Source organism: Lontra canadensis, unplaced genomic scaffold, assembly GCF_010015895.1.
Source record: "Lontra canadensis isolate GAN:19392208 unplaced genomic scaffold, GSC_riverotter_1.0 scaffold10, whole genome shotgun sequence".
NCBI lineage: Eukaryota > Metazoa > Chordata > Mammalia > Carnivora > Mustelidae > Lontra > Lontra canadensis.
The window spans coordinates 17,976,829-17,990,554 of NW_022631004.1; the positions used below are offsets into that span (position 1 = coordinate 17,976,829).

A 13,726-nucleotide genomic window follows, 5' to 3' on the forward strand; every position below is an offset into this window, starting at 1 on the left:
GTAGCCGAGGATCAAATCCAATGATACAGATGCTGTATGAACCCCGAGTCAAAGGTGGTCAGGATAAGAATGGTAGAAAGCCAAGAGGGTGAATGAGAATATTTACTATTGAAAAATTTTATTATTTTTAAGTTACAAATATCAAAAGATTCAAGTGATATGAAAGTTTACAGAGCAGAACATGGAAGAGTAACTCTCACACCTGCTCCATCCTCTCAGGAGCAGACTTCTTCTGATTTCAGGGACTTAATAAAGTTCATAGAGTGGGGGAAATAGAGCAGCTAGCCGCTGAGTTGTAGGAGTTGTTGGGACCATCAGAATTAGAGCGGAAGTACGCGGACTGGGTTCTGTGTGGAAGAAATGTAGAAACAGAAACGTGGACAGCTGAGTGAAGCCACAGCTGCCATGCTCCCTTCTGAGATTTTATCCATCATGGCAGGAGGTGCTCAGAAAGTTTCAGTTAGTCCCCAAAGGAGGGAGGAAAAGGAGCCATAAGTGGAGTGAATGAGGGAGCTAGAAAAGAGGTAATGGGGGTGTGTGTGGAACAGTGGGAATTACTCAGATTGTCCGTGTGCCTTCAGGATGGAAGGAGAGGTCTTTTGCTTGGCAGAATTACAGGAGAGGGATGGGACACATAGATACAGGTTTCACTCAGAAGTAAGGAGAGATGAGATTTTTTTTTTTTTTTTTCAAATTTTATTTATTTATTCGACAGAGGGAAAGAGGGATCACAAGCAGGCAGACAGGCAAGCGGGGTGGGGTGGGGGGAGCAGGCTCTTTGCCAAGCAGAGAGCCCAATGCGGGGCTTGATCCCAGGACCCTGAGATCATGACCTGAGCTGAAGGCAGAGGCTTAATCTACTGAGCCACCCAGGCGCCCCAGGAGAGGATTTGTACTCAACAGATTCTAGGGGAAAGATTGATTTATCTCCTGAACTTGAGTTTTGTGATAATTGATATAGTGAAAAACTTGATATTTAATGTTAGGTTTCAATGGCCCTAGCCATTCAGTAAGTATTTCTGACAGGCCTCTTAAATGCTGAGTCTGAGAACACAAGAAGGAAAAATACAAAACCCCTACACTAACAGGAGGGGGTTGGCTTATTACCAAGAGTGTTAAAAGTCTTTCAGTAGGGGGGCACCTGTGTGGCTCAGTCGTTAAGTGTCTGCCTTTGGAGCAGGTCATGATCCCAGGGTCCTGGGTTTGAGACCCATTTCTGGCTCCCCACTCAGTGGGAAGCCTGCTTCTCCCTTTCCCACTCCCTCTGCTGTTGTTCCCTCTCTCGCTGTGTCTCTGTCAAATCTTAAAAAAAAAAGTGTTGCGGCGCCTGGGTGGCTCAGTGGGTTAAAGCCTCTGCCTTCAGCTCAGGTCATGATCCCAGAGTCCTGGGATTGAGCCCCGCATCGCATCGGAGCCTGCTTCCTCCTCTCTCTCTCTGCCTGCCTCTCTGCCTACTTGTGATCTCTGTCAAATAAATAAATAAAATCTTTAAAAAAAAAAGTGTTTCAGTAGGTTAGAGAAAAAATAGTGTGTGGGGTGGGGAGGATATAAGTGTGCTCTGAAAGTTCCAGTTCAGGGGCGCCTAGGTGGCTTAGTCAGTTAAACTTATGCCTTCTGTTCAGGTCATGATCCCAGGGTCCTGGGATGGAGCCCCACATCCTGCTTCCTGGTCAGTGGGGAGTCTCCCTCTCCCTCTGTGCTCTAGCACTTCTTTCCTGTCTTTCTCAAGTAAATAAATACAATCTTCAAAAAAGTTCCAGTACAGTCCCAATATAATCAAGCGTGTGTTTTAGATAAATTACTCAAGTTGTCACATGGGAATGCATGAAGAGAGATGGGAAGTGGACTTGAAAAATAGTTTGGGAGAGAAGATGGGGCTTAAACCAAGATGGATCAGAGAGGAGAGATTAAGACGAAAGAGGTTTGGTTCTTAGGCTCCAAAGACTTGAATGATTTCAAAGGGGGCAGGTGTAGGAAGAGAAGGGAGTTAGGGATGACCTCAGGATTTGATAATTAGGCAGCTGGGATGCTGTTAGTGCCATTATCCGAAGAAGCAGTTTCAGTGGGAGAGAGATTTCACTTAGGGACATCATAACTTTGGAGGACATCAAAGAGGAGGAAGTACTGGTCAGTTCGGTAAATACTCATTGTGCCCCTAATATGTGCCAGGCACTGTTCTAGATGCTTGGGGGTATATTAGTGAACAAAATAAAGATGTCAGTCATTGAGCTTCTGCTCTAGCAAGAAGAAACCGACACCGAGTATCATGAGTACATTTTGTATTATATTAGCACGTGATAAATACTATGGGAAAAAACTAGAACGGGATTGGGAATTAGCAGCGGAGGTGGGTGGGAAGATCCAGCTCCAGTGGGGGTTGGCGGGTGAATTCCCGCTCTGCCAGGAGTCCGCTTCTCCCTGTTCGCTCGCGCGCGCTCTCAAATTAAAAAGCAAACGAAACTAAAAACCAAAAAAACAAGGATGGAGATATAAATTTCCGTATCATACACTCTTGACACAGGGGTAGAAACGCTTCAGATCCATTTTGGGGATAAAGTGGGGTTCAACACATTGAAAGAGGTCCTAGAGTTTAAATTCTAGGGCTGAGGTAACTTCGCCCAGAGAGAAGGGAAAAGCCTTGAGGGTTGTGAAGCAGGAAAAGGAGGGGTGTTACTGCTGCACCAGGTGCCCGCTGTACTCTGCGGAGGCGCGCGGAGGTTGATGGTTAACAACTCGGTGGCGAGGCCCTCCCGGCTTTTAAAGGGTCCGCAGCCTCGCGCCGATAGTACAGGAGGGGCGCGTCACTGAAGAGCAGTTCTGGCCGCAGGACAAGCACGACTACCCACGTGAAGGGATTACTGACAAAATCCTCGCGAACTCTCGCCTGCTGGGCTCTCGTCAAAAGCCCACGCACAACGGGGCCAGGACCCATCGCAGGAACGTTACGGCATCGGGTCTGGGTTCGGGCTCCAACTGCTACATAGGGGAAGCGGAGGAAAAGGCCCACCCCCGTAGAAGCACCAATCCAGCTCTACCGTCCTTTTCTCTTCTCCAATGGGCGTACAGGGTATGGTCGTCACGCCAGCCTCATCCTGCCGCCGATTGGCCAGCGTCTTCCTCGTGCGAGCGGTCCTAGCTAGTCCGAGCCCGTCAGCCCACCCCGTGAGCCCACGAGAAGTGGCGCGAGAGCGAGAGACCCGTTGAGGTGGGCGGGGGAGTGGGCGTGGCGCCCGCTTGGGCCCGCCTCTGCTCCGCCCCAGCCGTCGCGCCTACTGGGTTTAATCCGCGGGTGTCCTCCAGGAGTATACGGGAATTGAGCACCGAGCCCTGGCAGCCAGCAGCCTGCTACCAGGATGGAGTTCGTGAAGTGCTTGGGGCGCCCCGAGGAGTTCTACAACCTCCTGCGCTTCCAGATGGGGGGCCGGCGGAAGGTGATACCCAAGATGGACCAGGTGGGACGAGCATCCTTGCATCCAGGCTGGGGCGGGGCGGCTGCGCGCGGTCCCCGGGCGTAGAGCCTGGCTGTTAGGCCCCACAATGGAGGGCGAGGGGCGCGGCGAGCGGGTGCCGGAAGCCTCTGGCGCTCTCCTACCCTAGGGGTAGCAGATACCCAACTCTTCTGGCGGCCCCACCCGCCCAGCCTGGTTCCGCTTCCCTTACCCCAAATCCGGCCCAGGTGGCCGACGTCCCTTCGGCGGGCCTCCGCTTCCCTTCCTCGCCCTCTCTCAGGTGATGGATGATCTTGATGCTTAAAACGTTTCTGTTTTTTTCCAGACATGGGTTGTCAGGTATTTTTTCGTCTGTCCTGTCTTTGAGCATTAATGTTTATCAGTGTCGTAATAGGTGGTTGCAAAATTGAGATCATAATGGGTAGATTAAGTGGGAGAGGACATGTGAGAGCATATCGTGAAGGGTATGAACTATGCAAATATTGCCCCAATACCTTTTCGGGAATGAAACCTTCCTTGCTCATCCTTCAGTTTTTGGTTACACCTCTTCCAAAAGCTTGCCTCACTCTCCTGCAGTCTGATCAATTCCAATTTCGCAGTGCGTCTTCGGTTTTTTTTATAAACACATATTTACTCTTCCAAGTTCTTATTGGTTACCTGTATTCTGTCGATTAGCAACATTGTTGGTCGCATGAAGGCCAGACTTGGTTTTATTTACTTAAATTTCATCTGCCTCATTCTTGTGTCCTTTGCTAAATGAATGCTTACAGAGTTATCTATTACAACAAGAAAATGATTCTTAAGCGATTATTGAATGAATAGACACATTCAGCCAAGTTCGTGGGTTATATCAAAACTTAAATTCTTTTCTCTGATGGGAACATCACGAAGACTATTCTTTGTTTAAATATACTCTTAACTGGTGTCCTTTATTAAACCACTTTAATTTCCCATCAGAAAAAAATTCTGCTCTTTCCCTCATAACTTGGCATCCCTCTCATCTTCAAGGTCTAGCTTCAGTGAGTGCCACCTCTATTCACCATTCAGTGGAGATTTTTGGACACCTGTTTGGTGCTAGATGTTAACGCTGGTTGGACCGTGGCAGGATGGCATGTATAGACAAATAAAACCTACAAAGAGCTCACCATCTTGTCAAGTCAATAAAACATTACGATTGTTAATAGAAAATTCAGGTAGGCACCATAACAAGTTACCTGTGAAACTCCCTCCACCATTTTCTCCGGTACTACTTTGTAACAGTCCCATAGTCTTGTATTGTGGTTATTTGTGTATTAGTCTTATGATCCCCAAATCCCTTTTGGATTTAAGATTCTATATTTGATTCTGGATTTTTAAGCTATTTGGCTATAGGAATCCTGTTCGATGTCCCTTTAGTGAACTAATGAATAAAAGGTGGGTGCACTATCCTCAAGAAACCTCTAGCTTTTTAAACAAGCGAAACTTAAATAACTGTGGCAGAATATAGTAAATGCCATAAGGAAATTTCCAGTAGGGAAAGCTCACTGCTGGCTGGAATAGGGGATTCATCTTTTGGGGGATGCCTAAAGGAATTACAACTAAACATTGCTCCCGTGCCTTGCTCAATAGATGTTTAATCAGAGATTCTTACTAAGAGTTTTTGGAGCTTTCTTGAAATTGTTTGCAAGTATTTATGTTACTGCACATTTGTGTGTTTTGAGGAGAGAACAGTGTCTACTGTCATCATATTCTTCCAGGGACCTGTGACCTAAAATAGTCACTGCTTTGTAATCCAGTTTGTACAGTCTCCTGAACACCGCCTGGGACAGGTAGCTCACTGCCTCTGGAGACTTGCCCACTCCATCCGCAGACAGTTTTGGATTTTAGAAAGTGTTACCTTACAGTAAGCTGACCTTTTTTTCACTCTGTTCTCCCTCTGGAACCAGAGTCCAATCCTTGTTGTGTAATACGGCACTTGCCATATTTTAAGAGAACTCTCATGTTCTCTCTGAGAATACTGATATTCAAGCCAAATGTTCTATGTTCTTCCTTTAGTTATCATTATCTGTTACTCTTTACAGATCATTTACCAACCTGGCGTCTCCTTTTAAAGTCTAGTGTTCAAAGTAGAATGGTACTCTTTCAGTGTTACCTGGTCATTTCGGAACTTAAAATTTCTTTCTTACGGATGCTGTGTAAAACTGCTTTCACTTTGAAAAGTATGTTTTAATTATAAAGTATTTCAAGCAAACAGAAAAATAATGAAAATACTCTAACCAATTTGTGTCTGTTTCCAAGATGTATAGTGTTTGCTATATTTGCTTCATCTTTTGTTTTTTCTTAAGAAATAAAATGGCCATGTACAAATAAAGTCCTTTTACCCGCCCCCCCCCCCCCCCTACATTGGTGTTCCTTGTCTTTTTTAGGTAGCCTCGTGGTGCTGTGGACTTTGAATAGTAGTCAGTTGGATCCCTAATTGCACTTGTTCAGGATGATTTCTTCCATTCTGATACCTGCTGAGAGACTTTTAAAACCTAGATCTTTTACCTTTTAGATAAAGGGCATCACAATAATGGCTAACATTTATTGAGCTCTTATCTATGTGCCAAGCACTATTTTACATACCTGCCTTGCATCTATTATTTAAATGTCCCAGTAACCTTATAAGGAAGGTACTATAATTTTTAGCATTTTGTAGATTAGAACAGAGGCATAAGGTGGCTAATTAACTGCCTGAGGTCCAGTTATCCTGGACTTTGAGCCTGGCTGTCTCACTCCAGAGCTCACTGTCTTACCCCCATCACGCTGCTTGTCATTCAGGTGATGGACCAGACCACACTAAATGAGCACTGTTCAACTTTGACCACTAGACTTTAAAAGGAGAGATGCCAGGTTGGTAAATGATGAAGCAGAGGAGACACATTGAGCAGAGGATTGTCCAGAATCAGCTAAAAATTGAGAACACTTACATGTGATGGACACAGAGTAGAAAATGGCCACCCTGAATATGTTCACAGTCCTATGGAGAATCAGTGTCCCAAGGTCAGATAACCTAGGCAGTGCCAAGTAATCTTTATTTATTTATTTATTTATTTGACACAGAGAGACAGCGCGGGCACAAGTAGGTAGAAGGGCAGGGTGGTGCGGGGGAGTGGAGCAGGCTCCCTGCTGAGTAGAGAGCCTGATGTGGTGCTCAATCCCAGGACCCTGAGACCATGACCGGAGCGGAAGACAGGCTTAACCCACTGAGCCACCCAGGCGCCCCAGTGCCAAGTAATCTTAAGTACACTTTGATTTCAGAAAATTTTAGTGAAATGAGAAATGTCTCCAAGTGAAACAATTTTAGAAAACACAGGAAAAGGGCTTGTAAGTTATTAGATTTAATTTAGTTGGGGAGCCGCCTCAGTTGAAAAAACTACTGTGGGCCAAGTTACAGGGGACTGAGCATGCCCTGAGCAAGTCATAGAGGACTGAGCATGACTGAGCATGTATGGAGTGAAGAGAAAAGGAACCTGAAATTGAAGAATACAAGCTAGAAGTATGAAGTTCATTGAGGGCATGTGGGAGTCCAAGAGCTGAGGTGTCTAATCAGTGACACAGGTAAGGGTTAAGAGCAGAACAGTGACTTGATGAAGGCAACATTTTTGGAACACAAATTTGACAAGTGAGTGGGATTAGGAAGAAATTATATTGTAAGACTAATAAAATTAATAATAATAATAACAGTGTCCTAATAATAATAGCATTTATTGAGTTTTTATGTTTACCAGGCCCTAAGGTCTTCAAGTCTTTTATCTCCAGTATATCAGTTAACTTTCATTGAATAACAAACCATGCCCAAACTGAGTGACTTAATTCTGGAGATTGGGTTTATAACATTGTGAATGTATTTAACACTGCTGAACTGCACACTTAAAAGTGGTTAAGGAGACAAATTTTATGTTCTGTATATTTTTCCATAATTAAAAAAACAAACAATTCAGTGACTTAAAATACCAACAATTTGAGTTCATAGTTTTCTGGGAGAGCTGGGGAGTTCTATGGTCTGGGCCAGTTTGTTGATTTCTTCTGGGCTTGCTCAGCTGGCTGGCCGGGTTGTGGCTGGACAGTCTGGTATTTGGCAGACGGTAGGTTGGAGTGGTGAGGAAAGACTGGTATTTCTGTGTTTCATCATCCACAGGCTAGCCCTGGTATCTTCAAGCCTTTGCATGAGTCACATTTGCTGCTGTCTTATTGGCCAAAAAAAATCACAAGGGAACCCACATGCAGGGAGGCAGAGAGAGAGAGACCCCATCCCTTGATGGGAAGAGCCACAAACTTTTGTGGCCCTTTTGTAACTCATCACATTTAGTCAATCTTGACAACAACCCTAAAGTGACAAGCACTATTATTACTCTTCTTTTATAGATTAGCAAACAGTGGCATAAAATAATTAGATAACTTGTTCAGGTAGTGGTTCTAGGATGCCCACCGAGGCTAGTCTGACAACCTCCATGCTTCCTCTTTGGAGGCTGTCTGCAATGAAGAGCTCAGGTTTGACTGGCCCCAGATCACTGATCAGATCCCAGCGCCATCACACGTGCTCCTGGCACATTGCAGATACCCTTTAATTCCTAGTTCCTTTCTTCCCTTCCCAACCTGGTGTATAGTAGCTTCCTTCCTTCTTTCCTTTCTTGAACAAATACCTGACCACCAAATGCATGGCAGATACTGTCCTAGGTGCCGGAGATAAAAGAGTGAACAAGATGGGCAAGACCTTGCTTTTATGAACCTTACTTACATTCTAAAGGAAGACAAAATAGGGGAAAAAAAAAAAAGCAAGTACAGTTGACCCTGGAACAACATGACTTTGAACTGTGTAGATTTACTTATACATGGATTTTTTTCCCACTAAGTACAGTACGGCACTGTAAATGTATTTTCTCTTTTCTTAAGCTTTATTGTAAGAATACATCATTATATAACATACAAAAAACTATGTGTTAATCGACTGTTTATGTTATCCATAAGTCTTTTGGTCATAGTAGGCTATAAGTAGTTAAGTTTTGGGGGAGTCAAAAGTTATATGCAGATTTTTGGCTGTGCAGAGGTCCATGTCCCTTATCCCCGCATTGTGCAAGAGTTTACTTGAGTAACGTTTCGGTTGGAGGTAAATATTACAAGGAAAAATAATAGCAGGGCAAAGGATCTGAGTGTCTAAAGTCGGGATACACAATTTGTAGGGTTGTGATTTAGGTCCAGAGACCTGACTTCTCTGACTCATTCTCCTCTCTATAAAATAAGACTGTTGGAGGAAAGGGTAGCTTGGTTACCCCTAGAAACAGAAGACTTTCCACGCTATAATCTCTTGATTTTTTTTTTTTTAAGTGAGACTCTTGTAGCTCTAAGATTTGATGAACAGTACAGTACAATATTATCTGTTTTGTTGCTCGCAGTTTTTCTGAGTCCGAAAAACCCTAAGAGCCATTAAAAAAGAAAATGGTTGAATAGAGGGAACATAGGTTCACACATTTTCTTTTGCTTAACATGATCTTAGTTTCTCTCTCTCCCAATATTTGACTTATTTGAGAGAGTGAGCGGGGGGAGTGGGGGGGGGAAACAGGGAGAAGCAGACTCCCCCTTGAGGAAGGAGCTTGATGCCAGGCTCCATACAGGGCTCGATCCCAGTACCCTGGGATCATGACCTGAGCTGAAGGCAGAGACTTAAAACCAGTTGAGCCACTCAGGTGCCCGCTTAGTTTCGCTCTTATGTAACAAAGAAACTGGGGGGAAACGTGCACTTAGCAGATATTGATGGCTGACTATTTCTTTCACAGAAGGATTTGGCTGTAGGAATTCAGGGTTCCGTAAACTTGATTTCTACTGAGTTTTTAGGAGCCTATCCATAAGTAGGGGCATGCTGGTGTGATCACCCAGATGGCACATCCTGGAAAAAGCAGGTGTTTTGTAATCGTGCATTTCTGGCCTCTATTAAGTCTAAATCCTGACTCTTAGCTAAATAACTTTTGGTAACTTAACCTCCAGGTAACAGCTTCTTCATCTATAAAACAGAGATACTGATTGCAGTCCCTGAACCAGGATTTTCCAACTCGGAAATGGTCTGAAGATGACAAATGTTTTCATAAATCTGGCTCAAAGTCATTTGGCAGCAAAACTGCCCCTAACTGAAGTGAATCTGGCTTAGTATAAATATGAGTTTTTGCTGAAGAAATATTAACAATTAATTATGGGATATTACTCCATAGCAGTTGGGGCTGTATGTGCATCTTACTGCCTATTTTCTGAAGCACTAAAAATTCTGAATTCTGCTATACATCTGGCCATGAAGTTTGAATGAAAGTGGATATAGGTCTGTAATATCTTCCTTAAAGGATTTTGTAAGGATAAAAAGTAATATTTGTATTGTGCTTGGCATGCAGGAGCTGCCCAGTCAATGGTAGTTCTTAATCTTACCTAAATTTGGTTAAATTTGTGGGGTTTCTCCCCATTCTGAGGAATCTGCATTCAAGTCTGAAGGAGAGCTGTGGGAATGGTTGATAGCTGTTCACCTGTGGACTTTTCCTGGGAGTCCAAGTCCTGGGAGTTTGGTCTCACACTTCTAGCCACTGCACACTCTTCCTCCAAATGCCCCTCATCCCTGTTTTTCTCTCACTTGCGCGTTCTTGGGAGCGTACTTGACGTACTTGGCGTCAGACAGCCGTGGAAAACATCAGGAGGCTCCAGAGACAGGCAACTGTTACCTCTAGTCTTTTTTCCACCCTCTCCTCCCTGCCAGCCTATGGGAATCAAGCAGTGGAAATTTTCATAGTGAGTCGAGTTCTCCAGTGCTTAATAGTTACAGCTTCCTGTATCTTTTTGGTCATTTGAGGAAATTATTGTTATGGAGTGAGGAACTGAAGCAAATAGGTAACAGGAAGAATGATGAGGGAAGGAGACTGGGAAGGGGTTTATTGACCTTGCTCACTTTAAGAGTGGAAGAGGTGTGTTGATAAGGAAGGGTAGTGTTCTTTAAGGTTGTTGCTCTTCAAAAACCTGTCCAGCTTTTATAGGAGCTCATGGTTAAATGTCAGCCCCTAAACCATAAGTTGTAGTTGAGGATTAAAACATTTGGCAGTGCAGTGAAAGGAATCATTGTGGCCTGGTAACAGCAGTTTCTGTGAAGAGCTGCCATAGAGCTCAGTAGTAGCTGTTAATTCTGTTTCTCTGACTTGACTGCAAAGCTTGAAGCCTGGCCTCTATACTTGAGAGAGAAGGAGTTGGTGAATGGTTTTTAAACACTCTCAGTGGGGGTGGGGGTGGGGTGCATGGGTGGCTCCGTTGGTTAAAGGCTTGCCTTGGGCTCAGGTCATGATCCTAGGCCCACACGGAGGCTCCCGGCTCAGTGGGAGTCTGTTTCTCCCTCTCCCTCAGCCATTCCCCCTACTTGTGCACCCTCTCTCTGTCAAATAAATAAAGAGAATCTTTTTAAAATAAATATATAAATACTCTGAACATATTCATTTATTCATCAAACCTTCACTGAGTATATTTGTATGCCAGACACTGCATGAAATGATTTTACTAATATGGTGCCCAGTAAACACTAATTTTTATTAATCATTTTTTATTGAACATGGCAAGAAAATGAAATTCTCATGATTATGTAATTTTTTTTTAAGCTTTACTCTTGTTAATATGATATGCATCCATGATAGGAAATTGAGGAAATAATACACATAAGAAAGAACATGGGCACGCTAGGGTTCAGGATTCACTGTTAACATTCCAAAGTGACTGCAGTATTTCCCACCAGTGGATATGCCATTAGGTATATTTTTAACCACTGCCCTGTTAGATATTTTAAATGTTTTCTTTTTCTTAAAAAGAGATGGGGGGAGACCAGGGGTTGGTGGGATACACAAGAACTCTGTACTTTGCACTCAGTTTTCCTCTGAACCTAAAACAGCTCTAAAATTAAAGTCTGTATAAAATACACAGCAATTCTTTCAGCTATGCTTGCTTTGAAACTATGGCTTTTTTTTTTTTTCCTGGAAAAAATGATTCTTGCTTTGAAACTGGCTTTTTTTTTTTTCCTGGAAAAAATGATTCTTGCTTTGAAACTATGGCTTTTTTTTTTTTTTTTTCCTGGAAAAAATGATTCTTGTGGGGCGCCTAGGTGACTCAGTGGGTTAAAGCCTCTGCCTTTGGCTCAGGTCATGGTCTCGGGGTCCTGGGATCCAGCCCCACATTGGGCTCTCTGCTCAGCAAGGAGCCTGCTTCCTTATTTCTGCCTGCCACTCTGCCTACTTGTGATCTGTCAAATAAATAAATAAATAAATAAATCTTAAAAAAAACAAAACAAAACAAAAAACGATTCTTGTTTTCCTTAGGGAAGAGTAAAGATCAGGAAGCAGCTCATTACAGCTTACTAATTTGAAAGAGAAAGAGGATCAGAAATCTTAAAAGTAGTATCTTTCCAGAGCATAGAAGAAGTGAGGAAAAAAAAAAAAAAGCCAGAGGTGGACGGTAGTTAAAGCAGTAAAAACAGTTTCCAGAATAGTCATTGCAATGACTCAGTATAGAAAAGAGAAGAAAAGAAACCTCAGTATAGAACTGGGCTTAGTTCTGGGTGCCTGGGTGGCTCAATGGGTTAAAGCCTCTTGCCTTCTGCTCAGGTCACGATCCCTGGGGTCTTGGGATCGAGCCCCCGCATCTGGCTCTTTGCTGGGCAGGGAATCTGTTTCCTCCTCTCTCTCTGCCTACTTGTGATCTCTGTCAAATAAATAAATCTTAAAAAAAAAAAAAAAAAAAGAACTGGGCTCAATTCTGAATACAACAAGGAAAAGTGGGAATTTCTAGCCAAGGAGCAGAGTGGAGAGATCGGTGGATGGAAAAGATGAAGATGGAATATCTGGGGTGAGGGGCGTTCTCACCACACGACCTAACCTAGTGGGATTCTTGCCAGAGGAAGACCAGGGTGATGAGATGATGGGGACTGAGGAACCCTGCCGGTCGGTCGGGTGATCAGTAGCAGGATTCTTGCTAAAATTGAGCCATGCAGGGGTAGACACAGAAGTACAAGAGTGGAGGGTTCAGAGGAGCCCCACTCCAGTTTGGTGAAGGAAAGATTCTGGCACCAGGAGGAAGAGCCAGCTTCTCAGAGTGGACTGGGCTTCGGCAGCTGGCCATGGGGTCCGGGGACAAGGGGAAGACTTGGAGGGAGGCACAGGTGGTGAAGGGATGGCAAGCGGGGGTGGGGGGGGCGGGGTGGGAGGGGAAGGGGCGGGGTTGACCTCGGCCCCCGGGGGGGCGGGGCCGGCCAGCCACAGGCTTGTTGGGGTGGAGGGAGAGCCCGCCCCGCCCCACGGGGTGCCTCCCAGCCCCGCTCGGGTTTATGGAGGAAAAACTCTGCTTGGGCCCCACGATTCCCATGGCCGATTCCCATGGCCGTGGCTGCCTGCGGCACCAAGGCCATGTCCCTGTTCAAGCGGACCTTTGTGCTGAGTCCTGCCGCGGCACCCCGGGGCACAGGCACGGGCGCTGGCTCCCCGCCGCGCGGCTGCCCCTTGTCTCCCGCCGCCTGGCCCTCCAAGGACTGGCCGCGGGGGGAGGGCGTCTGCGGCCGGCTGCGCACCCCGCCGGCAGCCTGCCGCCGGCCCCAGTCCCACTCCTGCTCCTCCGCATCTCCCACCTCAGTGTGTCTTCTCTGTCCCCAGGACTCGCTGAGCAGCAGCTTGAAAACTTGCTACAAGTATCTCAATCAGACCAGTCGCAGTTTTGCAGCTGTCATCGAGGCGCTGGATGGGGAAATGCGGTGAGTGGCCAGACAGCTCCTTTTCACGTGGGGGAGGAGAGCTTTTCCTGGGGACCTTGAGCTAGTCCGGGACGTTGAGCCACTCAAGGCTACTTTCTGACAGCCCCTAGCGTTGTAGTGTCCGCTTGTGGCTCATCTAGAGTGTGCCCCACCAGAGTGAAGGAAATGTGGTTGGAACGCCCATGTATTTACTTTAGAATGCCCTTCCAGGCACTTCGCCATCTAATAGTGTCCCTGTGGGCCCAGCTCTTTCAGGAAAGCGGGGAGGAAGGGGGGTGGGGGATGGTGGTGTTTATTGACTCTTTTTTAGTCCTGGCAGCTGAACTCTGAGTTCTCTGAGTAGGTCATGAATTTTTCTTGGCTTCACTATGCTACTTTGCAATTTTAGTATATGGGGTTAATTCTAATAGAGTTGCTTTTTTTGTTGTTTTAAGTTTTATTCAAGTAATCTCTATACCCCACCTGGTGCTCAAATTTAGGACTACTGTGACTGAACCAGCCCAAG

The 13,726-nt window shown here is 45.2% G+C and overlaps 1 protein-coding gene across 4 annotated transcripts in view; it reads left to right on the forward strand.

Annotated features, from left to right (window-relative positions):
- The first annotated feature begins 3,311 nt into the window (after positions 1 to 3,311).
- The window catches only part of FDFT1 (farnesyl-diphosphate farnesyltransferase 1), a 31,566-nt gene continuing 21,151 nt past the window's right edge, over positions 3,312 to 13,726 (forward strand). For 3 of the 4 annotated variants that reach the window (XM_032855753.1, XM_032855754.1, XM_032855755.1), the window contains exons 1-2: positions 3,312 to 3,452; positions 13,124 to 13,221. In XM_032855753.1, coding sequence (XP_032711644.1) covers positions 3,354 to 3,452; positions 13,124 to 13,221 — 197 coding nt within the window. In that variant the 5' untranslated portion in view covers positions 3,312 to 3,353. Of the gene's footprint in view, positions 3,453 to 12,835; positions 13,222 to 13,726 lie in introns of those variants that run through there. The other variant, XM_032855752.1, reaches the window with a different exon arrangement.